This window comes from Camelus dromedarius, chromosome 12 (genome assembly GCF_036321535.1).
Source record: "Camelus dromedarius isolate mCamDro1 chromosome 12, mCamDro1.pat, whole genome shotgun sequence".
Taxonomy (NCBI): domain Eukaryota; kingdom Metazoa; phylum Chordata; class Mammalia; order Artiodactyla; family Camelidae; genus Camelus; species Camelus dromedarius.
The window spans coordinates 31,962,633-31,990,337 of NC_087447.1; the positions used below are offsets into that span (position 1 = coordinate 31,962,633).

Sequence of the window (27,705 nt, forward strand, 5' to 3'; positions counted from 1 at the left end):
CATAGTGTTGGATATTTTTAGTAGCACACCATCACACTAATTGTCACTTTTTAAAAATTAGCATAAAAATCCTGCAATTTAAAAAAATGTCTCGGTTGCTTTTATTCTGTGGACATTAGGCAGGCACTTTCTGTTGACTTAACTGTAAATCCTAACTATTTCCTTCTAATAATTTTTCTCTAGCTAGAATTGTATTTCTAATACTGTGTTCACATATTGAGCAATAATAATTTGCCTACACTTTGTCTAGTTTAAATTTGAGTTTAGAATTTCTTTTCACAGGTCATTTTCTACAGAAGCATTTAAAATAAATAGTGCTACTTTTTGAACATGTTTCAGTATGAGGACATTTTTTCTGTCTGTTATGTTTTTTTACCCCAAAGAAATTCTCAGAGCATGTGAACTAGACTGGCTACCCTGGAGCTGTGGATACAGGCCATTATGAGAGTCCTCTTGTAGTGACCAACTAGTTTCATTTAATTTCCTTCTTAGCCTTGTAGTTGGCAGAGACCACCAGGTAATTATCTGGATTCATGTCCTTAAGTGTCGGCGATTTGCTCTGGATGGGGGACGTTTTGCCGTCCACGCGGGAGATCTGCAGCATCCGGCAGGGGTCATGCTTCAGCAGATACCCTGCAAAAGTTTCCCATCCTCCTCCCACACGGACCATGACATGCTTGTTGTGCAGCATCTAGAAAGAAAAGAGAGCAGAAGGGTTAAATTCTGAGAACCCTCACAGGCTCCCTGGTCGACCTGCAGCCCTGGCATCCTTAGTGTTTTCTGTTTTATTTTTCGAGCCCCATTCTCCTTACATTTGTTGCAGTGTCTGAGCTAGCACAGAGCATATGAGAGAAGCTTTGTTTTCTCCATGCCAGTGGCTCCGGCTTTGCCCTGGGATGGGAATCAGTGTGTATAAACTCCCCTGCCTGGTTCAGTGAGCCTGGAGGCTCCTCGCTGACCAGCCTCACCACTGCCCATTTCTTGCTTACTGACTCAGTCCATGCTTCACTCCCCCCCCCCCCCCCCCCCCCGCTTAGTCCCTGAGGCACTAGGACTTAAAGGACTGTGGAAATGCCTTCTATTGAATACAATGGTAATAATCACACAAACATTCAATGCAAAATAGAATTAAAAATGCACTCAGAAAAACCGACATCTTCCCCAGTCACTGTCTGAGGCTTTTGAGGAAAGATATTATGGAATGGCCAAACATTCATTTTTTTCTTTACTCTCATTCTTCCTAATTACTTTAGAATACTTTAAAAAACAAAAAAGACAACTTACCCTCAGGTCCACGAACCATCTAGGGCTCCAGGTTAACAAAGCTACAGATCAAAAAAGTGAAGACTATGGTTCTCTCTATCTAGTAAAAACATGTCCAAGGTGAGGACTGGCACAGGGAGCCAAAGACTTGATCTTGGTTTCTTTCAAATATCAGAAAATGTAAGATTAAGGGGGAATGTTTCATCTTCATCAAAGACCCTGCTGACCTCTGCCCTGCCCGAAACATTGTGTACACACAAAGGCAGCGTAATCTCGGGAAGGGACTGTCTGTTTGGGAGGGGGGCTGGGGAAGTAGTTTTCATTGTAGGTAGAACCTATGAAACTCTACTAATTCCTCTGGCTCTGTGCCAGCTTCCGATCTGGATTTCCGTGACTCCCATCGTGTTGGGGATAACTTTGCTCTTACCGCTCTCATTTAGATGTTGAGCTTCTGATGAAACTTTGGAACGGTCTTGTTGTTTGCCCGTATCCACAAAATTCTGTTATGTGTGTTTAGAAGTTTCACAGACTCCCAGAAACCCATCCACAGGCTCAAGCTAAGAAATCCTCAATCATGTGGTTGACATAAAGCAGTTTTCGAAATCAGATATTGTGGAAAGTAGTAAAAGTGTGCTGAATAACAGTAATTAAAACTGTTAGACCCATGAGAATTAAATGTAACTCTACTGTTATTCTCATGTAGAGTAGTAGAACTTTAGAGTAAAAAGGATCTGGGGGAACACCTTCTAACTAGAAGTCTTCAAAGTTATTTTAGCCTCTACTCACTAAATAAAATCTCAGTGAGAAGCCCTGAAATACAAAGCTAAGAGGAGTCAGGATTTAGCCTGAAACTGTTTTGCCTCCCTGGGTCCTGCCAGTGGTACCCTGTTCCTGTTTTCTAGGATGAAGAGACTGCGGTCCAGATCTTCGATGTGATTTCCTGACTCCCAGTCTAGTGCCTTTCCCACAACAGTTCCTTCTTACATAAGTCCATCAAGGCTTTTATAATTTTACTGGCCTGTTCTCATTGCCACAAGTTCCTGGGTGTGCCTCTGTTTCCTGTTTTCAAAACTTGGAGTTACTGGAACAAAAACTACAAAGGCCAGTGTCAAAACAGTACTCTGACTGTTTCTCATTGTTGCAAGAGAGCTGTTTTGCCTATTCTGAAGTTCTGGCCTCTCTTAGCCTTGCAGATTACATCTAAGAGTTGCCTCTAAACATCCTTGTTATGAATGCCTCTGGCAGAACGCTCAAGGTCACATGACTGTGTGGCAACTCCAACCAGAAAGAACTGCCAGTCAGAGGAGTTGTTCAACAGCTAACTCTGGGAACAGTGACAGAAATGCTTTTCAGCCTGGAGTATGTGATCATTTAGGTGCAAACGCTGCTTGCAGATTCTTTAATGAATCCATAGGACCAGGTAAAGAGGACCCAACATGAAACAGGGTCACACTGAATGAGACTAACACAGGAATGAAATTTCCACCCACGTCATCTTCCATGTCCTTCCTACGGATAATCAGCAACCTGTAATTTGCTAAGAGAGCCAGCGGTCAAACTGGGCAACAATTTCAAGCGTGAGATTAAGATACCAGGGTCATAAGCATTTACAGCCCTGGGTGTAGAGACTTGAACTCCATGCCTTTTCCTAATAAGTGCCCAGTCTCAAGGGGGAAAAAAAAAAAAAAGAATGCGCACCTCCTCCATAAACAAAATCCCTACTGTTTAACCTAAAATCAACCTGCTGTAAGTCAATTACTCTCAACTCTTCCTTCCCCTCACAGCGCGTACTGTACAAAACCCCAACTGTGGATTCAGTGTATAATCTTTCTAAACCAGGGCTGAGCTGCTGAGCTCTGCTGGAAGGCCTCCTTCCACCTCAGAGATCAGTGACATGAGACTAACTGCAATTAATTGTTCCTTTTACTCTGTGTTTTGGTCAATTCCATTTCTCATTATTCACAAACGCCCTACTCATTTTATCCTCATCTGTCTGTGGGTGACTTTGTCTTTGTCAGGTGTGGCTTCCTCTCTCTCGGCACCTCCACTGGCTGGATACTCCAATCTACATTTACCCTCTTCTCTGTTTTTCCCCTCAAGAAAGAAGTCCTTCTGTCCAAGGTCCGTTTCTCCCCTTCTTCCTAATTCCCATCACCACTCGTGCAGAACCTAGCTCCATCAAACAGCTCATCCCTCCTCTCTCTCTCCAACTTAGTGTATGATGGTCCTTCCCCTGCAGGTAAGAAACACACTGAAGCCTCCCTCGCTCCCGTACACAGCGAAACCCTTCTTCGTCCATCTCAGTCTACTTGGCTCTCATACCTTCTCCTTACGTCCAGGTATCCTAGTGGTTAAGTTTACATTCAGTGTCTTCACTTTTAACTTCCTATTTAGGCATCGCTTCTGCTTAACTGCACAAGAAAGGAAATTGGATGGCTTCCAGAACTATCAAATCCAATAGCTGGTCCTTAATCCTTGTCTTAACTGACCATTCAAGTAGGGTATTTGACAGTATTGACACCCCTACCATGAAACTCCCTACTCCTTTACTCTCTATGACAAGACTCTCTTTCCTGAAATAGAAAGTAAGTTTTATGTATTCTATTTTTAAGTTTTGCCCTTCTGAAGGATTCTGAAGTTTTCTGTCCTTTCTCTGCCGCTTTCCTCATTCTAACCGCTCTCTATTTGCAACCTGATGGTTTTTACTACCATCTACTTTTGTCTCCCAAACTCTGACTCTAGCTGTTGCCTCCTCCTGGAGCTTCTAAATGCAGAGGCAACCAGTCCTGTACCTTCCACTAGAAGGCCCCACAGGTCTTTCCTCATGCAGTTGGTGACAGGGGCATTCTCTGTACCTACAAGATACCAGAAACATTCATTTCCCCCTAAATGTTTCTCGGGATCTTTGCCGCCACTGCCACTGTTTAGTTCAGGGCCTCACCTTTTCCCTGGTCTACTGTAGGGCTCTCACAACCTCCAGCCTTGCTGTGTCCAATCCATTTAGTAAACTGCCACCAAAGGGAATTCCATAAATGCAGGTTTGATTGTCTCCTGCCTGAATACTTTCAGGCCCTCCCTCTCTCCTGTAGGCTGAGTCCCTTTATGTGCATACAGTACTCTCCATGACCGCTCTTGCCAGCCTCATCCCTTCCCTGAGCCCCAGGACCCATGAATTCTTTTAGTTCTACAGTCCCAGATAACATACTCTTTCTCTCAAGCTTTTGCACATCTGCCCCTAAATGTGCAACGTCCTTTCTGTTCTGCCCTTCCTGCTTCCCAGGACCACAAACCTCCCCAGTTCAAACATCACCTCCATCTGAAAAATCTTCCAAGATCCCCTCTCTCATTTAATAAGTGAATTCTTCCTTGACATATGCTGTTAAGTTTACACATGATTTCATTGCTTCACTCATTCTACTGAATCGCAATGGCTAATTTATCTGTATGCCTCTTTTAATAATATGGAAGCTTTCTGAAGAGAGTGATGCATTTTTCATTTTGGAATCTTATGTGTGTGAGCTAAGAACAGTGTCAGTGCTGTAATCATATAGTACCCCTTTTCTTGTATACTTTCATATGCTCTACTTACACTGCCTAACCTAAGATATGATTATCAGTATTACTCCCATTTTATAGACAGTAAAACTGATGCTCTTAACTTGGGCAAGATCACACAACAAATCAGTGGCAAAACTGGGGCAAGAATCCTTATTTCTTCTGTTATCCCATACAGACTTATTCTATAAAGTGCCTAAGATTTGAATTTTCATACCTGCTTCGTTACTTACAAGTGATAAATTCAGCACAGGCAAGGAATCATCAATGTCAGAAATAGTTACAAGTTGCTTAAGCAGATTAAATGCTCATGTCGAATGATGTATAGTTTTATGTCTTAAAAAACTTTCAATAAACATTGCATTTAATTTCAGAAGATTATCCTCCAATGGCCCTAAGTATTTAGGAAACAAACAGTGCAGGTAACAGGATCAAACACATTTATAGACAGGTGTCTGTTGGCATCAGTCGCACTGAGCTTTGATTCTCGGGTCAGTGTACATCTTATGGCTCCTTTAGTTTTGATGCTTCACAATACTGAACAAGGCTGTGTTCTCTGTTCCAAAAGAGAATTGCTCTTGTCTAATATCATCAGTACGCATGCGAATTGAGTATTCAGTATAGTTGTCTATCTGTTGGTTGCTTTCTCTCGAGTAAAGGAAAATAAGCCAGAGATGCTACAAATGTTTCCCAACACTGCACGTTGCAAAGCAGTCGTTTTTGCACCTGAGGCCTCTTCTGACTGTTACTGTTTTCTACAATCGGCCTTATTCCTCACTGTGCCCCGATTCCAACAGAGGGAAGAAGATTCATTACCAACTTAGAAACATCTCTAATGTTGAAGGGGGAAAAAGCCAAAACAACAAATATCTCATCTCATTGTTTCTCCCAAAGGGCTTCATGAAGTTTTACAAGCAGATCTGGGTTGTTGCAAACATTTTCTCTTTTGATGTCTACGGGTGACATACATACATACATACATACATACATACCTTGCCCAGAGAAAAGAATCAATGTGTCTCAAAGGGATGTTTTTGTTTTTTAATGATTTCTTCCAGTAATGGGAAAAAAAACTCTCAGTCTTATCAAGGGCATTTTGCTTTATGCCTTTGTCCTGTTCTGATGTTTAATTATGTGTTGCTTTCCTAGGATGCCTCTTCCTATGTACCAGCAAAAGGGAAGCTTTTTCCTTAGCTGACACAAGAGTCATAATATTAGAGGACCTACTGTGTGCCAGGTGGGGATCTACAAATATGCCTTGTTGAAATGAGGAGGATGAAAAGAAACACTGAGGTCGACGTTGGCATTCTCTCCTTTCACAGATGTGCAAACCGGCAGGGAGAGCGCCATGCAGTGGGTTCCCAGAGCCAGGCTGGAAACCACATCTCCATTTCGCCCAGTCTAGCACTTGGCCTTACAGCTGAAAAGCTATACTCTTCCAAAAATTATCACCCTAAAAATGAATCCAATCTTTAAAGGTAGGCGAATCACTGAATACATTCACCCAGCAGCGGTTTATAACCTGTCAGCTAAATCCTCTGATTTACTGGATGAATGCACATCTTGTTAGGCTGCACTGTGTTTGCCTAAAGCCTGCCTTCTAATACATAACCTTTCAATCTGATCTTCCTAACATAGTAAGGTAACAAACTATCCCATAACTAACAAGTTCTGTAGCTCATCCAGATACTTAATTTGAAGTTAAAAAAAAAGTGGGGGGGTTGAAAGTAAATAAGTTCATTTAATTCTCTCATATCAACTTGGAACATAATGGAAAATTCAGAAGTGGTAGAAATGATTAATCAACAGCTCCCTACAAATGTTGGGGTCACTGTGGTATCAACGGGGGGGGGTCTGGTGATCTGGCTCTTCTGATATGTGATAAAAGGACTTCAGAAAGATTTTTTTTTCCCTTTTAATTATGTAGCTTGGAGATCAAACGGGAATCACGTGATGTGTAGGTATTAAGAGCTTCAAGAAAAAGTATGTATTTTTATTCTTCTTGGAGACACTTATTAGTCTTTAGAAGCAGAAATACATAGACTCAACTTTTGACAAAGCACAGCCAATATTTAATAGATCACAGAAAATCATATTTTACTAAATGAAAAAAATGGTCAAATAAGAAAGCTGGAAAATATGCATTATTGATAATGTATTTGTTTTTAAGGTGACCAGGCTGTGTGAGTTACACAAACAAACAAAAAATAAACAAAACACTACCAACAAAAATAACTGACAGGAAATGTCTTTTAGATAAGCAGAATTTAAAATGAAATGCTTCATAGCCATATTTGATGGCTTTATTCCATTAATTCCCCAGCACAGAGCTGCTTGAATGTTCACATCTGTCCTAAATCATAATTCCTACGAAATGCTTCAGGTGTCACCACCTTCTCAGGAAAACACTGACAAATCTCGTTCATTCTGATTTGAGTCTTGTGTCCATGACCTTGAAAACCCAGGGAAGCATGAGTGTCTGTCAAGTGCTCTGAAACCAATGTCATTAGACACTGAGAATGTTAAAGCTTTCCAGCAGGATATCCTCATCAACGCTTGCACTTCACGAATCCACCCTCTCCTCCAGAGCCAGAGTCATCTTTGTAAAAGGAAAATCTAACCATGCGACTGCCTTGCTAAACATCCTGTGAGTGGTTCTCCATTGTCTGTAGTGTTGCTCAGCCATTTTCAGGTCCAGCCCCAGTGAGGAATATGACTCATTCTCATCAGCACAAGTCTGTGGCAGAGATTCTGGGAGAGCAACAGTGTGAATGAACCTGCAAGCACCTGTGTGCATGTGTGTTTGTGAATGTAGGGACCAGGCAAAATCTGCATCTCTAGGGTGGGCAGAAGCACACATAATTTGAAGAAACAATTCATCAGTTATTCTGATGTCCCCTCCCCTACCTCTGACCCCCTTCTGCCCATATGGGAACAACTAGCTTGGGACACTAAGCACTTTATGGTCCAGCTACTATTCGTTCCCTGCCTTCTTTCTCACTATGCCTTAATGACCACATACTGTCGTGCAGGTTGTGCACTGCACAATTATGCAGCTATATTGTGGCCCTACTTTTCTATGCCCATGCCCACGCTCCAAATTATTTACCTAACAAATATTCTGAACTCCTTAGAATCCCCTGAATGTTTCAAGCTTTACTACATACAGAGAATTGTTCCACATTCACCAGGTGAATTAAAGTGAGTCTCTTCCATTGGCCATTCAACAAATAGTTATTCAGTGCTAGACAAGATTATTCTTTGCTAAATTTTATACACTGGGGGCCTAGGACGGTGGAAAGTACACAGTGGACACCCAGTAAATGCTTGTTGAATGAATGAACAAACAGCGTTAACACCTACTAATGTTCCATCCAGGCACTGCTGCCTTTATGGAATATTTTTGCACTCTCTGAGCTTTAGATTACCTTCTTTGGACCTTGAGATCTTCCTGCACTGACCTCAAGCAATGTAATGACAATACTTTGTTGCCTTATTTCTTGTCCATTTTTCTGACATCCTATTCAGCTTTGTAAACATGGCAACTATTACAATATGTGATCTGTAAGAGACATTACTTACTCACGAAAAGATAAGAAAAAGGAAAAGATGAAATGCTCTGTCTGCAGAAGGAAGAGTCTGAAGAAAAGCAGGAGGTAGATGATAATCCACATTAACCACTGCTTAGAGAGTTCCTTTGAGAGAAAGATAGATTTTGGGTCTGCAAATGACGCTGTAACAGCAATCATATTTTAAAAAGGGGGACCATATTGAGAATCCATAGGACAATGGACAGGAGAGAAAGAAAATAGGAGGAGAAAGAAGGAGAGAAGAAAATATCCTGAATTAAAAGTAAGTATGTTATTCTCTTCATTATTTACTTTCACACATGCTCAGAACACCTGGAATGCGTTTAAAAAAAATACCACTCACTATAGTAACAAATTACTTAACAAAATTTTCATCCCCTCCTGCTTCTCTTTTTTTTTTTAATTTTTAAAGCTTTTTTTTTTTAGGTTTTTTTTTTTGGAGGGGAGCGTAAGTAATTAGGTTTACTTATTTTTGGAGGAGGTACTGGAGATTGAACACAGGACCTCATGCATGCTAAGCATGTGCTCTGCCACTTCAGCTATACCCTCTCCCCTGCCTCCTGCTTCTCTTTTAATGCTTACGTGTTTGGGGTCACTCTCATTAAGCCCTTCTCCACTTAACTGACCACAGCGGCTCATATTTCTGCCCAGTCAGTTGACTGCTCCCCACCAGAGCCATCCTTTCAAGAGAGAACCATCTCCGACACTGACTAGGGAGAGGAGACAACCCCACCTACATTTCGATCAGTTTGGCCTCCCGGGACATCATATGCTTCCCAACGTCTTTGTCAACCCCATTCACTGTATGTTTTTATAAGCCATCATAACTTGAGTGAAAATATTGTTTTTAGAATGCAGTCATCTGCTCTCCAGAGAAAGTGTGTTAATTTATAGGACAACAGACTCTATCACCATCTAATATTATACTGAAATGGCATATGCTCAAAATTGGGCGACTGGGAATTCAGCTATCTGCCTAAGGTACCCTGACACATGGAGGAGTAAGGTGGCAGGTGTTCCATCCCCAGTTTGCCATGTTGAAAGGCTGATACCTGCATATTCAAGGTAAGTGATGAGGTCCCCCGTGAATAGGGCAACTGAAGCTCTATTAACCACGGATGACATGTGACACCTTCTTTCTGTCATAGGTTGGGATTCAGCTCAACCTCTCCAGCTATTGAAATTATAAATGGTTAAATCCTCCCCAAGTAAACAAGCTCCTGAAATTATCACTTGATTCTTTACAAAGATTTTTCACATTTGTTATCTCGTTTTTACCTTCCAAATCATCTTTTTGTTTATTATACCCTTTTTCTTAGATAAAGCTTCAGAGAGATGAACAGTAACCATAGCAGAAGCTACCATGTGTTTTGTCTTTATCAGACTGCCTAGATATGGTTACCACTAATTAGCTCTACAACCATGAGACATTTATTTAATCTCTGTGCTTCAGTTTCTCATCTGCAAGATGATTTCAATTTAGAGTCTTGTGGATAAAGATATCAATATATGTAAGCATGTAGCCAGGTTGCCTGGCCCATGATCCTCAAAAACAACCTGCTCTTATTATAGTTATTATTATAATAATAATACTGTTATTGTGAGGATGATGATAAACTCCTTATAAGTTTTATTTCGGTTAATTCCTATATAGCAACTCTAAACGGTTTGCATTATTATCAACATTTACAGATGAGAAAATGGTAGCTCAGAAAGGTTAAGTAAATTGCCCCAAATCACTTAGCTAGAAAGTGACAAAGTCCAAATTTGAACTTGAGTCTCTCTGACCTCTAAGACAATACTCATTACTACTTAACTATATGCCCTAAAGGGGCTTCAGCAGGGGTCACGGTTGTCTGAGTTCTCACCTAGACTCTTCCCATGGGCAACACTGCTTTTCTTTCGGAGTGCACGTTGCATTTTATAACGTCTCCATTGATGGTCATATCACCCAGCTCTAAACTCCCAGACCCAGAACAAAAAAAGGTGCTTGATACATGCTTGGAGGAATTTAGTTGAATTTAAACTCGATCGTTTCACCCGTACAAAAATGTTGAAAATTAGGTACCCCTAGAGTGCTCTGTCTACTCTGAAAGGAAACTGCATAGGAGAGACCCTTGATGGTCTGCAAAGTACGTTCAGTTAAATCGTTTCAGTTTGTTATCCTACCTGCCCAGTGGTTTGGCAGATTACTATTACTGTTCCCATTGCACAAATGGAGAAAAAGAGGTTCAGAGAGGTGAAGTGGGTGGCTCATGGACACACAGCAAGAACACAGACCTAGTTTCCTGATTCCCAGTTTTGTGATTTGTTATCTTCAGTAATAAATCATACATTAGGGGGAATGTAATTCTCAACTCTCATTTGAAGGGTAAACTGTTGCAGTGTCAGAAGTGGTGACAACCAATCTTCCAACATGGACAGGACCCTGAATCAGAAATCTTCTGGCTTCAGAGGCTGGCCAGAAAAAATTCCTGGCCTGCTTTTGTGGTTTCCCTCTGGAAGGGTAAAAAGTTTAATCCCCAGGCTCAGTGTTGACAAATGACTCTCAGTAGCTTCTTTCTGGAAGCAAACATGAGAAGAGCAGCTAGCAGATGAATGTAACCATCGACTGGCAAAAAGTTCCATTTGCATCTGCTTGAAAATATGTATAGGAGCACTTACTGCCAACCGCCTGTCACTTCTCATCTACTCGTTACGTAACGTCTCCATTTTCCCAGCTCTGCACCAAATGAAATTAAGAAGCCTTAGCCGCAATCTAATTACCAGTCCACGGCACCATTTCAGGCAGGGAAGGCAAAGTTATGATAAATATTTCACAGGAAGCTCAGCAGAGTGAAAGCAAAGAGCCGGAAAGCGCTGGTGCTGGAAAGAGAACAGCTGCCTAGAGAAAGGATTTGTAGCTGGTACCTACCCGACTGAGACTAGAATTCATCCGCCCCAAAGATGCTATTCAGGAAAGGGAGCTGGCTCCGAGGGATAATGAAAACCCACCCCTTCCAATAGTCACGTGGGCCCCGTTTGACTCAATCTGAGCTTCCATTCTCTCTTCTAAACCAAAACCCAGCAGACTGGAATCAGCACTGAGAGAGCCAAGGTTAACATTTCCCGACAGTGACGCGCACCAGCGGTTTCCAACCCAGTGTCCTCCTGGGTCCTGAAAAGTAACAAGGGCCTGTCGTTCAGACACTGGATTGCTGAAAAAACTATTTGCCACTGTTTTTAATGTATCTTCAGTACATCAGATCCATTGAAATGGAAAAACAAAGTACTACTAAATACATTCAGATCTTTTATATTGACAAACTATTTGAAAACATGAGTCTCCTTGTCTCAAAACCCCATTCAAATGAAAGACAAGGAATAAAAATGTTCTAAAGCCACAAGGGCAAAGGGAAATGGAGAGGGTCTAACAGTAGACAAGAAAAGTCAAAGACATTTTTAGAAGATGGAAAAAAGATAAATGAGTCGGAATTGACTAAAGGTCGAAAGAGCTAACAACCTGAATTGACAGCTGCCAAGAAGAAGCAAGTCAAATCGTGCCTTGAAACTACAGGAAACTCAGGTTTTAAAATCATCAGGTGCCTCCATCAGGTAAGGAGAGACATGTAGCTGAAAAAAAGGGAGACCTGGTGAAAACTCAGTATGAAGTTCAGTCAGCTCCCTAGATTTACTGCACCCCACTCCAGATTTATTGTCTGTGACTATCCCAATGTCTACATCGTCCCAGCAGAAGGCTGAAGGTTCATCTTTGCAGAAACTGACTCAGAGATTCTCTAGGCTGGGGGCTGACTCAGGCACAGAATGGAGAGAGGGACAGATACGGGATAAAGCAAAAACTGCAAAGTGTTGACTATAGAACCAGATGGTAGTTTTTGGGTAGTGACTTCTCTGTATGTTTGAAATTTGTTCACAATAAAATGTTAGAGGACAAATTCACATTGAACCCCAATCCAATCTGCTCTCACCATCTTTACTGCTATCTCCCTAGTCCTAAGAGTTCTCCGTCTCACCTGGGTTCTTACGATAACCTCCAGCTGCTCTTCCTGCTTCTGCTCTGCCCCTTGGTGTATTCTCAACAGAGAAACTAGAAGGATCTGGTTCAAACAGAAGTCACCGCAGGCCACAGCTCCACTCGAAACCCCACGCGGCTCCCCCAGTTCACTGGGCTTCCCAGCGCCTGTGTGACCTGGGCTCCTGTGACCTCTCTGATTTTATGTGCTACCACTGGGCCCCTCGTGTGCTCGGCTGCAGCCACGCTGCCCCCCTTACTATTTCTCAAACACTCCAGGGTCACTCCGGGGATGCCCCGGACTTGGTGCTGCTTCTGTGTAGAAGGCATCTCCCCAGAAAACCGGAGAGCTCCCTCCTCCCCTCCTTCATGCCCTTGCTAACTTCTCACCTTCTCAACGAATCTTACCCGAAGCACTCTTAAAGCTGCAGCCTCTGCTCCCAGCACTCCCAGTCTGCCCTGCCCGCCCTGCTTTTCCTTTCCCACCCAGCAGGACATGTATCCCTTTCTAGCGAGCTCTACCACTTACATATTTATTATGTTCACTGTTTAGACAGTATAATCCCACCCAACTAGGGTTGCCAGATTTATCTGACAGGGTACCCCGTTAAGTCTGAATTTCAAATAAGCAACAAACCCTCTCTCAATCTAAGTTATGTCTCCTGCAGTATTTAGAACACACTAAAACTAAAAAGTATTTGTTGTTTATCTGAAATTCACATGTAACTGAGGATCCTATATTTAATGTGACAACCCTACACACACACACTCACACACACACAGGAATACGAGGTCCTCAAGGGGGTCAGGGGTCATCCCTTTTGTTCTCTGGTATCCTTTGCTCCTAAACACTGCATGTGTCAGAGTATATGTTGGATAAATGAACGATGACATTTTCTTTTGAGTTCTAAGACAACAAGGGAGTAATCCACAGAAGACAAGGGATCCAGGAAACAGGGGCTCCAACACCAAAGCAAGTTAATAAAGTCTCAGATGACACTGTGAGGCCGACCCGGGGAAGGGGGACACGACGTGGAGTGGCCAGAAAAATGAAACCGACAGTGAACTGGTGTATCTGCCTGGGACATTATCATCGTGACGGGCTTTGTACTTCTCTCAGGGGACCTGGCGGGGGTGCTTAGTCATACTTAGGACAAACAGTGAGACATTACTGACTTCAAGGAAAATAAAAACGGTTACAAGAAGGACAAGCCATCACGGCACACTGCAATATTCACATGATCACTGTAAAGTGAACACTGAACAACAGGACGTGGTATTGCCCGTGATGCTCGGAGAAGAGGAGGAAGGGAGGTGTACGTGTGCGGTGGGGTGAAGGGGGACACTAAGGTGAGGATTTAAAACACTCAGTTCTGCTCCTTAAGAAAACAATACTGAAAAGGGAAAAACAGAACTTCTAAAATATCAACATAGGAAAAATACATATTTCATTATCCAGAGAATCATTTTATGGCTATGAACACCCTATTCTTCTTTTGCAAACTCGCTGGCATGCTCTCATATACTTCACTATCTAAGAATGCAATCTGACCTGAAATCACTGCTGATTTAAAGACCATCTTTTCCCCCCTTGGCGTTACTTCAGGAGTAGTAGATAATGGAAGTGGATTCGGACCTGAGGTTCAAACTGGCCACCGAATCTCAAATGTCTCCTAACATTTTAATAGGACTTCATGAGTTATAAAATCTTTTTTTCTATCACCGTTTCATATGATCCTCAAATGGTACTTAAATTTTTTTTTTTTTTCATTTTATACATATTGGGATTTCTCCCAGCATCAAACAGAAACATCCCCCTCTCCTCAGGTAAGACGGCGGGTGAATTTAGGAAGGCAAAGGCGTGGCTCGCTGTGTGGTGTCCCTGTAGTTTGTTTTATTCTCCTCTTTTCTATAAGCTATTTCTGACTCTTGAACAATAAGTCTCAGCGTTTCTCTTCCAGAACTTTCTTTCCAAGATCACGATCCCTAGTTCTTCTGATTTTGCCCTTCAGTCTAATGAAGTGCCATATGCTGTCCAGAGCTCAGTCACCGAGTTCCCTGTAATCCTCACCGGCTCCGAAAACCTTCTCTGAGGCACAAAAGTTTTGCTCTTCTTCTATCTCAGTTTCTCATGCTATTTAAACAGATTAGGAACATAGAAGAAGAATACGCACCCGTCTCACTTATCAATATATGTGTAAAAGTATTACTTTTGTATACGGCTTCTACAAATCTTTTGTGTTTATCTTCCACACAGCTGCACTCTTTGCTACATCTTTTAAGTAGATTGTGCTATTCTGAACTCAAAAATCTTTCTTGACTGAATATTCTATTTCCACCCTCTGTCTTCCAATATGAGTAGGTGGAGTTTGGGGCTCACTTTCAAATGATTCAGTCTTCCTAAAGACGCAGTCCAGAACAATTCAGCAATTCATCGCTGACTGCGTCTGTCCATCCTTGGTTCAGGGGCTGGTCACATGTTCACTTATAAATGAGTCTGCTGTTCCGTGGGCCACCCACAGGTCCCCACAGGGAGGATGACACAAAGTCTCTTGATAATCCTACACATAGCTAAGTGCCTTAGGAAATTGTCCTGAAACTGCTCAAATTCACCCTGTTTTCAGACAAGAACTCCCAAAGCTCCCACGCTGCCTTTCTTGGGTCTTAAATTTGCTTTTGCCTCCAAGAATTCAGGTATCCCGTTTACCGTCAAAGTTTCCATAAAATTTTTCACCAGCCCATCTTCTATTTTCATGTTTCCATAATCTCATATCCCTCTTCTCTCATTTCTGTAACTTTGATCATGATTTTCTAAAGCCTTTCACACGGGCAAGTACGTGTGTGAGGACGTGTGTATTACATACACATAGTTAGAGCAGTCACACATAAGTGTATCCTATCTGATACACACACACACACACACACATCTGTCCTCACGGTTATGTCTTTTTTCCTTCAACTACTGTTGGAGGAATGGTGTCTGTCTAGCCGGGGCCTGGCTGCACAACGGAACACCCTTCTGTTGTTTAGCCCGTCTCTCGCAAACAATGTGAATTTCCTCGTGACAGAAACCCTAGAACCAACCCTCAGCCATGTGGGTTCCTTGGCCACTGCCTTTTCCCTCCTCAGCCACCCACTGCACGTGATGACACGTTCCTGTTGAGACAAGTATCCCCATATGTTTCAGGAACTTACTTGCACAGCAATTCCTCTGCACGTCCATGAGAGATCATGCTTTTCCTGACAAACACTTCCCTGTGTCCCTTTGCTCTAAGTTAAATTATGATGTTGAATGAGCAACACGACCTACCCCTCCTCCATTTGTCAACACGTCTAGTCTAGACTTCTTAATGCTTTGTTTCAAATTCTGCTAAACCTTCCATAGTGGGCATGTTAGCATCAGGGCCTCAGATACAGACTCTGTCCCTAACTTGCTAGTAAGAATGTCACCAGGGTTGACAGCATGAAGCCATTCGCTATCGGCAGCGTAGGTCTGAGAGAGGTGGGGCCAGCAACGCTGGGACTCTCTCTGATTCTGCCCCTCCCTTCTTCTGTCCTGAATGTCCTCCTCGTTGGTTCTAATATCTTTTAAGGCCACTCAGAGCGCTTTTCTGTCACTTTGTGATCCACGCCCCCTAGCATCTAACCAGCTGATGTAGCAAGGTCAAAAGCAAATATTTTGTAATGAATGTTGAGGTCACATTAGCAGCCTTCAGTAATGAAGACTCCGTATTTTGCCATTAAGTAGCTATTAAAAGCGTGACTGTCTGAGGTCTGGAAGACCTTGGCCCTGTGGCCTCCACGCTGAGATGCACAGTCCAGGTACATCACCTGGCAGTGGTCTTTGAAGCGTGACCTCAGCTCCTAAAACCCCCCTCTGCCCTCTTTGCCTAGTTCCCCTCCCTGCCCTTTATAGCCTTAAAAGCTCTTCACTCAATTTCACAAACTCCATTAACCAGTCTTAGCACCTTCTCCACCTATTCACTCTTCAATCTCAAACCTGCCACCCTTTCTTCTCTGTCTCTCCCATATCCCAAGAGGTCTTCAGGAAGGAAATTTAATCTTGCCTGATCTTGGTGGTTTTTTTTTTTTTTTTTTTCATTTTGAGCCTATCTGATCTTTTTATTCTAACAGTCTTAACCATCTCCCACATACCTTTATCAAGCTTGTTCTGATGAAGGTTTGCAGAGGATATTAGGAAAGCATATTGGAGGTACCTTCAGCCTCGTCTTGAGGAGCAAGGGTTCTTGTGAATATTTCCTAGAGGAAATGATCTAAGACTCAAAGGATTTTGCTGGATATAGAAGGGATAGAGAGCAAAGTAGGGGCAAAAGAACAGACACAAAGCAGCATAGTCTGGACATGACACTGAGCGTTCACTGTTCATTTCTTGGCTCAAATATGAAAGGAACAAGAGAGACTGTGTGGAGATGCAGCTAGTGAGATACAGAGTGATCAAAGGTAAGTTGACCTTGATTGTCCCACATGGGACAGGGAGGGTCACCGGCTGATTTAAAGCAAGAGATTAGCACGATAAGATTTCCATTGCTCACAGAGCTCCAGCAGACCTGCAGAAACGTGAAGGCTTGGGGCAAGAGAGATCAGATAAGAGGCTTTTACAGTATTTAGGAACGAGGTTGAAATGACTGAGACTCAGACTTAGATGAAGAGAAATGGACACTATCTGTTGCATCCTCACCTCTGCAACCATCTAATGACCACAGGGAAGAAACGTGAATGTACACGCCAACACACGAAGGGCAGTAGAGCAGAAGACGGGAACAGCCCAGGTTCTTAGTGGGGTCCCTGCGTTGGTGAATTGACAGTCTTAGGAAATGATCTCTGAACTTCATGGTCTGTGAAGTTTAAGCCACTATGAAGACATTTGTTGTTGTTGTTGTTGTTACATTTAATCAAATGCAATCCAAATGGATCCAAAGGAAAACTAACAATGTTGGGAAGTCCACGAAAGGTGCCTGGAAGACTAACCTTCTGTGCTGAGCCTGGAAGGATGTGTATGTGTTAATTTGTCAAAGGAAGTGGGGGCAGCAGCAAGCAGAGAACATTCCAGCCACAGAATCAAGTTGGTCCTTGATATGGGGCACTCATCTCACTGAAGACGCTACAGAAGCATGTGTGGTGATGATGCTGAAGAAAACAAGGGACACGGTGTCATCAACCAGCCTGAAGAACCAGACAGGAACCCGGTAGAACCATTTAAGGATTCTGGTCTCTAAATTCAGTGAAAAGTCTCTTATGAACTCTAGGAGGGGAAATAATGTGTTTGCATCTTTGCAAGCTCACTCTAGCTTCACTGTGACGACTACATAGAAAAGAGGAAAGAACAGATATAGTAGACCAGTTTGAAAGCTATTGCAGTGGTCCATGCTGAAGATGGTTGCCTGGGCTAGCAGAGTGTGCCTGCTAGACTGTTTCTTATAGTGTCCCAATGACCTCATTCCCTACACGACCCCCTGAGATTGATTATCTCCTTCCCAGAATGCACCACGATTCACAGTGGGGAATGTGTCATCCTCTCTGACATGAGGTGAGGTGGGTGGGGTGGGGTGGGGAGGGCATATATTCCCCATTTGAGAGAAGAAAAGTGAGACACAGGAGGCAAACTGCCTTGCCAAGCATTTCATTCCTTTAGAGCAACTTCTGGGACAGGCTCTGAGATCCATGCCTGTATATCACACCAAGTTAGAAAAACACTTTGTCATAATTGATATGTTATAATCAACCTTCACTCTAAACTATCTCTTAAAACTCAGCATAAAACTGAGTTATAAACATAGGTAAAATGTATTTCAGAGGTAAAACATATTTCTTTTCTGCTAATTAATTTCAGAGTGTATAAAGTGGAATACTTTTTTTTCTTAAATCTAGCGGCCATCATACTGCTCCAAGAAGGTAGGATTTTTTCTCTATTTCAGCTGATTATTGACTAGCAGTTGATTCTCTAAAAGCATCTCTGTCATATTATTGTCGACCCCAGTAAAAATGACACCTACTAGGGCCATGTGCTTCTCCTTCATCTATCATGATAGTGATCAAAATAATTATGTAAACCTTTATTTAACTTCTTTCTCTAGCACAAGTTTAATCTATTTTGGAATAACAGGTCAACCAGCATTATCTCCCTAGAGACTGGCATGATCCCTGGCACAGAGCATTTACTAAAAGTATCTATTAAACAATAACCAATAATTATCATGTAATTACTAATTATTAGGCACTGTGCTGTGGACTTTAACTGCAACCTCTCATTTGTTTTTATATTAATCTTATGAAGGAGATTGAACTCTTTTAGTTTAGACTTGAAGAAAATGGAACTTAGAGATGTTAAGTTATTTAATCACAAAATCTAGTAAGTGGCAGAGCTGGGATTCAAACTCAATTCGCTTATTTACATATGATACTGCCTCTCTTGAATATATTAAGGAGTGAATAAATCAATGATTTGATTGACTGAATTTGCTGACAAATCACTAGGCACCACACAATCTGTCTCCAATTAGTGCAAACCCTAGACTAAATACAAAGTATAAAAATCACCTGTTTACCTCCTGCAAAGCACAAGACAGCTCCTCACAAGAAACTGGTCCCAAAGTCAATTGTGCCAAATTTGAGAAATCTTGTTCTATATCATATGACTGTTCCTATAAAGTCAAATCATACTGATGCCATTTCTGTGGGGAAAAAAATCTCATGAGATTAACTAACAGGCAAGACTTATGAAATAACACTTTCCTACTGGAATAATAAGAGGAGATCTGGCTACAACATTTCTTTTTCTTGTAGGTCAGTCTTGCCTTGCTAAAATGCAGACCTGAGGAGGAAATGTACCCTTTTTCATTTTGCAGAGACACCCTGACATCATGTGACCAGTAAGAAGCCAGTGACCCATTCCACTTTGGCCAGAAACTCTTCACTATTACATACCACGGACATAGCTCAACGTTATTTAGCATCAGTTTCACCATGATTGACAAGGTACTGTTTTTCAACCTTGAATACGTGTCAATGAAACAAACCCTTAGCAAAATTGCAGTTACTGACTATAGACGCTAGGTGACAGCAGCACCTAAGTGCGTGGGTTTCTCTCTGAATAAAAATTTAGTGCTGCACTGTTTAAATTCTACCTGAACAAAAGAAGTAAACATGTTTTTCCCCAACATTTCTCACTATTGCCTTGTATTTCTTTTATTGGACTTAAAATTATTAAGCTGCTTTTTTTTTCTGAATAAATCCTTTTTATTCCAGAATACTTTGAGTAACAAATACTAAGCATGCATGTGTGCATGTATACACATATACACACACTAATTATATATAAAATTATGTATATTATATGTATGTAAGTTGGGTTTTGTGTATGTAATTGTATAAATTATATATGTGCCATTTATAATAATAATGATGGCAAACATGATCCAATAATATTTGTCACTCTCTATTAAGCATTTTATCTCACTTAATACTTTTAACAATCTTATGGAGAAGGTATGAGCTTTCTCCCTTTGCAGCTTAATTGCCAAGGATCAGAGAGATCGAACAACTTGGCCAGGGCCACACAGCATAATGAGCTGCAGAAGTGAGATTCATGTTGCACATTTCAGAGAGCTCAAAGTCTGGGATCAGAGATCTTGTCTGAATTGCTGTTCTCTCTCACCAAATACGTGCTTCGGATACGTGCTACAAATGTATCAGTTGTAAGAACAGCTGGTGCCCATTTCATAGTGTTAGGAAAAATAATTCATATGGGAAAATGAAGGCGATTACCAGAATGCATTTAAAGTGCACATTACCAGGCCCCACCCCAGACTAAATAGATCAGAATTTCTTATGACAGGTGGATTTCTTAAAGCTCTCCAGGCAATTCTAATATGTAGCTTTGTTGAGAAGCCACAGGGTAGTGATAATGGGAGTCAAATTTTGAGTAGTTTGAGAAGCATTTCCTCACTTGTTTTTGCTAAGTCCTCAAAGACAGAACAGAAAATGTTAAGTAGCTACGGAGAAGGTGATGACGGTGATGTTTGCCACTGAAGGAGACACAAGTTTCAGCTCACCCGCATCGTTAATGTTCCACCCAGTTGTGTCCTGTTCCTTTTGTGATCCATTTTGTGACTTCACTTACAGAGGCAGGAATCTATTTTGTCTGTCTCCACAAGGAGCATTTCCATGTGAAGCCAACATCCATTGAGGATAGTGGTGGATCCAGTTAGAATCATTCCTGTCCTACATCACTGATGATCTTCTAGGACCTCAGCAAAATGGCCAAGATATATCTCAAGATGTGATTTATTATTAATACTAACTCTAATTTGTTATTACTGAACACAGGTCCTTACACATAATGAACAAGTGATAACCTTTTGCTGTATGAGTAAGCGGATAAATGGACTTAGGGTGACTTGTTAAGTGATGAGATTCCTGGCTGATCTTATCAGTTAATCTTCAAAAACCACCTCAAGGCATTCTTAACTCACCTCTACCAGTATTTCTATCTAGCTGATTGTTTAAAGAATAAAGATTAACATTGACAGCTTAAAGTTCTCCTTTTCACATTAAAAAAACAAACAAACAAAAAACTCTACTGATGTAAATACAAATCTGAATCAGAACTGAAGGTCTGATGAGGTTTGTGATTGTTTTAATACAACTATGAGACATAATTAGAATAGACAGAAGCTATTCTAAGGAGGTGCGACATGGATGGCGTGCCTTTGTGAAGATGAAAGAGTGTGGAGTTTTGTAGCTGTTGTTGTTTTGGTTTGCTCTGGTTTTTAACCAAAGCTCCTCATGAAAAATTAAGTCCTTTTGCAGGACTTATCCAAGAAGTCTGACTCGTGTGTTTTGTACTCCGTTATGTTCAGAATCAATTCAGATCACTACAATTCCTGGAGGGGCTAATATGTTGACATCTTTCAGAATTATATTGCCAATTCCCACATAAAAGCAAAACCATCTATGTTAGTTGTTCGCTTCTTGTTCTGTCCTTTACATTCCCATGAATCCATCCTCCTAAAGAGCAGCAAGTGGGAAACTGACAACCCTTCCCACAAAGGTGGTGTGACACCCCGTACTCTGAGTGGCAGAGGGAACAGAGCAGAGACTCCAAGTGCTGCAGAGGTAGTAACAAAAGTGAAGGTGGAGACACACTTAGCAGAGTCCTCGAAGAAGCCTGTCATCTAAACAAAGTGTCAAGGCACAGCTGCGGAGGCGACTGGGGCACTCCCTGATTCCCAAGACATCAGCAAAGTCCTTTAATCAGCACATATATTGTTCTGTTCTGTATATAAAGCTGGCCTTAAATATTAAGCAGCTGGTGATTCAGTGCCATCTGGCAGAGCCTGGCTACGCACAGCTCTGATACAGTAAGAATGTGTCAGGAGTTAGGAAAAACAGTGTCCAGTAAGGATAACAATGTGTCAGAGTGAATCAGAGAGGCCAAGTGAGAGTGTGAGAGAGGACAGGATACCCACCCAGCCAGGATTCGTAGAGAAACAGGGTGGTGCGGCACCGGATGCCTGGTGCTTCTGACCCTCCTTGTCCGTGCAGCCTGCAAGGATGTGCTTTCTGAGTGCTGTGCGTTGTCTGGTTTTTGGTTTTTCCATCAGCAAGGATGCTGTGAAGTGTGGGTCTCTAATGCATAGAGTAGATCGGGCTTAGATGACAAAACAGCTACAACTCATGCCGCCCAAACAAGCTGCCCTTGGCCTTCAGACCCCTGCAGGTGAAACAGTTAGAGCACCACAGAAGAACCTGAGGGTTTGTTCTGTCCCCCCACCTTCTGTTCTCCAAGAGTGAGGCTGTCCTTGCAATTTAACTGGAACCTTATGTGACCAGGCCAGAGATGAAAAATGGTTTGCAAATGACTGTAACTGGTCACCTCAGACCTTACAGGCAGAGGCAACAGCTCGCTGAGAAAACTAGGTAGAAACAGTGTCAAGAGAGATGTCTCAGACATGAAGGTTAGCGGGGAGGGTCTAGCTCAGTGGTAGAGCACGTGCTTAGCATGCATGAGGTCCTGGGTTCAATCCCCAGCACCTCCATTTAAATAAATAAGTAAATAAATAAACCTAATTATCACTCCCACCCAAAGAAAAATGAAAAAAATTTTTAAAAAGAAATGAACGTTAAACGCCCTGACGTGAGATTGGAGATGGAAGATGGGCAGAGGACCTAGACCCCTTATGAGAACACGTGTGCAGGGCTGGGTTAGATTCCCAGGTCCAGTGGAGGAAGGACAGAACCGACTTCGAGTGCATCCAGAGAGTGTGGCCAGGATGGTGAAGAGTCTAGCCAGCCTTGATGGGGAGAAGGGCTGAGTGGGCCCCTTCAAGTGATCACCTGCCCCTTACAGTTTATACAATTTTGACTCTATGCCAGGCTGTTAGTATGCAACAGTCCAGAGGCAGAGATTTCTGTGTCCGTCTTCTAGAGAAGGAAACTCAGGCTCACGGAGGAGCAGCGACTTGCCAGACAGCACTATTCGTGTAAGGCTGAGCTGGGGAGGGAAGTCTTGGCTGGGTGGTGAGGAGTAGATACTACCTAAGCTAGCAAGTACCTTGCAGATCACCATCCAGTGCTTTCCTCTGCACAGATGATGACAAGGAGCACTTTAACAGTATCATGACTTGTGCAAGCTGGCTTTGCCCAGGTCAGCTGAGTCTTGTCTTTGTCGGGTCTTCAAACAGTGCTTCTCAAATGGTTCTCAACTAAGGAACTGTTTTATTTTACTTTTCTTCTGAACGCCCATGTTGTGATGGGAAGAGATAACAATGGTGGTGGTGGTGGCGATGGTGACGGCGGTGCTGACCATCCTTTATTAAGAGATTGCCCCATGCCCAGCTGGGCCAGCTCTCCATCCTCTCTAGCTCTTATGATGAATCTGTCATCAGTATCATTAATCCCCTTTGGACAGATGAGAAAATTTGTTCTCTTAGTCGTTGCATGGCTTATTCAAAGTAACCAGACAATACCAGTGCTCCATCTTATGTTTTATTCCAAAATTTGCATTCTTTCTATATATCATATTGAGAGAATTTGTCTGCAAAACCTATTTCTTAAGAAATAACTAGTCCCCATTTTAAGCAATGAAAAACAAAGAAATGTTATGTAGAACAGCCGCTGATCAGCATAAAGAAAAGATTATACTAAATCTGACCTAAAACCTAGTGTTTTCGAGAGCTCATGCACCCTTGCCATGGGTAAAGGTGCAAGGTCCATTTTGCTTTTGAAGACACTGACATTAGCCCATGAATCCCCATTTCTATAAGTACAAGACCTGGGGGTCTGGATATTTCAAGGGGAGAATGCCTTTGTTACATTACTACAAAAAATAATTCCTGCCGATTTTCTATTTGGGGACTTCATATTACACTGACTTAAATAATAAACCTTTGGGAGTTTACACGCATATTTTTTAGCAAAAAGCACAGGTCAGCAATTGTGATTTGCTTTCCATTAAGGCTCCCAGTGAAAATCTATGAGTTGCTAAAAGGTTACAGGTCTCTTGGTACAGAAACAAAGGCACTAGAAACACACTAGAGGTAATGCATGGAGCTCTTCTCTCCGAGAGGGAGAAATTACAAAAGAGAAGTGATAGATGGTGCTTGCTAGAAATTTTAATTAAACGTGTGAGTGACAAATTCTGAATCAGGCCAGGGGCAGCTGCACTCATACATGACCTGCTGCGATCGCAGAGGTGGGGACACGTGACAGGAAATAGATATCCTGTGACAACAGCCATCATACCCTTGAATTTCATTTCATCTCTCACTCCATAAGGTCGACCTCTGAAGGGCCTTCTGGGAGGCGCCCCCCAGCTCAGAGAAACAGTCAGAATACAAAGAAATCTGCTCTCGGTTGCTTAGGGACACCAGCATGTAGACCACAGCGTGCCTCTAGTGTGTGCATGCTGTCCTCGTGTGTCCAAGGACGGTCTGCCTTGCCACTCTGCACTGCTGGTTTTGCTGCAGTAGTTAAATAATTAAAAGCTCTGACCATGGAAGATTCCGTATGCAACTTCTCTAAGAACTATGATTTATGTATACCAGCTTTCCATATAAATATCGTAACATACACTCCTCTCCTATTGCCTGCTTTACCCACAAGGCACTTAGGACACGCATCTTCTCTCAGCCACTCTCCTGCATGCTTCCCTCACCAGGTTTTGACCTGCTCTGCTGGACAAGAGGAAGAACTTGAACTTAATAAGACATGAACATGGTTCCACTTTGACTCCGTCACTTATAAGTTGTCTGACTCTGACTCTGGCCTGTTAGTTTCTCAGGGTCTCATCTGTAAACAGCCTTGGCGGCTGTTTGTTATGGGGTCAAATGCCCTTAATTCAAAGTGCTTTGTAAATAATCAGGTATTAAATACACAGAGGGTGCTGCGACTTATTTTTCCATTTATTTCTAAACTACACTTACTCTCTTTTACTATACTTTTGAAAGTTATACTGCAGATTGAATTGAATCTTGACTCCAAGTTAGAATTAAACTGCTTGTGAGAAAAGCATGCCATTCCTTACTAAACCCATCCTTGTTGTGAGAGTCTCCTGTACAGATTCGATGTAGCTAATTTACAGCCAATGAGATGTAAGCAGAAGAGTCAGGTGAGTCAGGAACTTTCCTTACGAGTCCCCTCTTCATCCTTTCCTCCGTGTTTACCTGCCTGGGGGCACAGAGCCACCCTGGACCACGTGTCTGAGACCCACCACTCACACTGGCAGCGTGCTGAGCCGGAGGAGCCCTGAGTCCCTGATAATCCCGAGGATTAGAGTCCCAAACCAGCACTGGGCTTCCATGATGGAGAAATCAACTTCTATATCTTCTTTAAGTCACTGATGTTTTGTTGGTCTCTATTACTCACAGCCAACTTAGGAAATTACTTTTCCACAGCTTTGTTTCCAGAGTCCCTCAACTTTCAAAAATCCTGCCTTATGCCTTAACAACATCTGTTTATCTTAGTGCGCTCCACTTGACAGGTATTTACTGTGCAGATTTCATACGCAAGACCAGGCATGGGAGAGGACACCGTACTGAGAGAGTCAGTGAGCAATCCAGCGCATGTCCCACCCCTGACGTCCTCACTAGTCAGTGTAGTCAGAGCAGAACAAGGAAGACACCGGATGTAGTGGAGGGGGGAGTCGAGGTCCAACACTCCTCCCCCCATTCTTTACTGTCTCCCCATCCCCTTCTAAACTGGGATGATGGACCAAAAATAGGAGAAAGATGAACAGAGTTCATAAAGAATTAAATTCTAGAGCCCATTTGTCAGAATCTCCCTGTGGGTGAGGAGATAGAATTTAACCCCACGCCCCAGAATCAAAGCTGCCCCTGATTCTAGTTTTTGATTTTTTTTCCCCCAAAAGGAAAAACAGTCAAGTAAGAAAAGATAACACTTAATGGGCTCATTGTTTTGCCCTAGTTTATGTAAGAATGAACAGACCAAACCAAAATATGCAAGTCATCCCTCTCAACAGAACGCTGCTTGTTCCCTCTTCTCCACCCCCTTCTCATTTATGAAAATAAAGAAATAAATGGGACTCTCCTCTTTGACAGAAGCTGGCTTCTCAGAATTCTTTGTTTCCTACATAAGAAAGTATGAATGCATTTCAGGGGACCAATGTGTGCCTATACCCTTTAGCATCCTCCATGGTACTGAGAAGAGGTGGGGAAAGCTGGTGGGGAAATCATCCACGGAGGACACTAGAGGGCAGGTGTCCCCTTAGGATCTGCTAGAATTTCCACCAGAGACTGATCACCAACCTCTGTCCTTGTAGGTAGGCATGCCTAAACTGGTCCCATTTTTCTAAAATTGTTCAAAGATAAGCTTAAAAAAAAAAAAATTGCTACCCCTGCCTCTCAGTAAGCCAAGCTTCGTACTCGCTCCTCCTGTCACCTCTGAACTGTTTTCCCGGCCCTGCTTGAGCTTGGTTCCTCCTCAGCCTGTAAGTCTCACTTCCGACCTCACCTCCCAGGAGAGCCCATCCCTTAGAGCGTGACCTAAAATAACCCCTCCTGAATCCCACTGCTTTATGTTGCACCAAATGTTTCCCTCTAACATTTACACTTTAATTTTATAAAGTTTTTTTTGAGGGGGGAGGTAGTTAGGTTTATTTATTTACTTACTGGAGGTACTGGGGATTGAACCCAGGACCTCACGCATGCTAAGCAGGCACTCTACCAGTTGAGCTATACCCTTTTCCCCTCCTTCTAACATTTATGGAACTCCAAAATTACCTGGTTATATTTACTTGCTTAAAATGTATCTGTCTCTACCAGAAGGCACACTCCTTAAAGGCAGTGACCTTGTCTTACCCACTACTCTATTCTCAGGAGGTAAAAAGGGATTTGTGGAGTATCTGCTGAATGAATGGAGGAATGGTCCGTCCTTTAACATGAGCAGTGTTGTAATCCATGTTGCAGATGACACAGATTTGAAAGAACTCAATCAAGGGTACACGGCAAGTCAAAGGCCGAATCACCTGACATCAGAGACATAAGCTGTAAGTGTTTCTTCTCTCAAGTTTGGTGGGGGAAGGTAATATCTCTTAAGAAAATCATTTTCAAAATTTCAGTCTCTTCTTTGCCTCTTCCCTCTATTCTATTAGTATCCAATTAAGCCCACCCTCAAACTATGCTTCACATGGTCCAGACTTCCTTTCCGCTCTCCCTGCCACCGCTTTAATGATGCTCACACATCCTTCCAACAACTGGAGCAGCCTCCTAATTAGCTGCATTGCCTTTCGCGTCTCCCTGCTCCGCTCTCTGATGCTGTATATAAACCTCTCCCCGATTGACTGCCTCAGACTTTGATTTTACCACGCTATTGATCAACACCTCCCGTTGCTGTCTAATGCCTGCAGGTTAAAGTGCAAATTTTCTGGCTTTACATTCCAGGCCCTCCACCATGGCCCCCAACCTACCTTTCTCACACTGCCCCCTCCTTAAACTCTCTCGGTGATTTCCAGCTAAACTGGCCCACTCGCTGTTCTAACACCTCTCGAGTTCTTCCTATTCCTCAACCACACTTAGCTTGGTATCCTCCAGAAACACTTCTCCACATTCAAATCCCATTCATTTCTCAAGCCACTGGTGAATCTCCACCTTCTCTTTGGAAGCTTTCCAGATAAATCCAATGCACCTGTCTCTAAATTCGGTGGCCGGCCCACTGTAGATGCTCAGGGAATTTTTGTTCAGTGAATCTGTAGTCGAAACCATGCTGCGTCTTACGGCACCTGTGAATTTGTCTTATTTTATTTCATCT

At 42.5% G+C, this 27,705-nt stretch overlaps 1 protein-coding gene across 1 annotated transcript in view; it reads right to left on the reverse strand.

The window, feature by feature from the left end:
* Positions 1 to 317: 317 nt before the first annotated feature.
* GAS2 (growth arrest specific 2) overlaps positions 318 to 27,705 on the reverse strand; it is a 110,423-nt gene continuing 83,035 nt past the window's right edge. Inside the window, exon 7 of the mRNA XM_031459869.2 lies at positions 318 to 691. Coding sequence (XP_031315729.1) covers positions 473 to 691 — 219 coding nt within the window. The 3' untranslated portion in view covers positions 318 to 472. The remainder of the gene's footprint in view (positions 692 to 27,705) is intronic.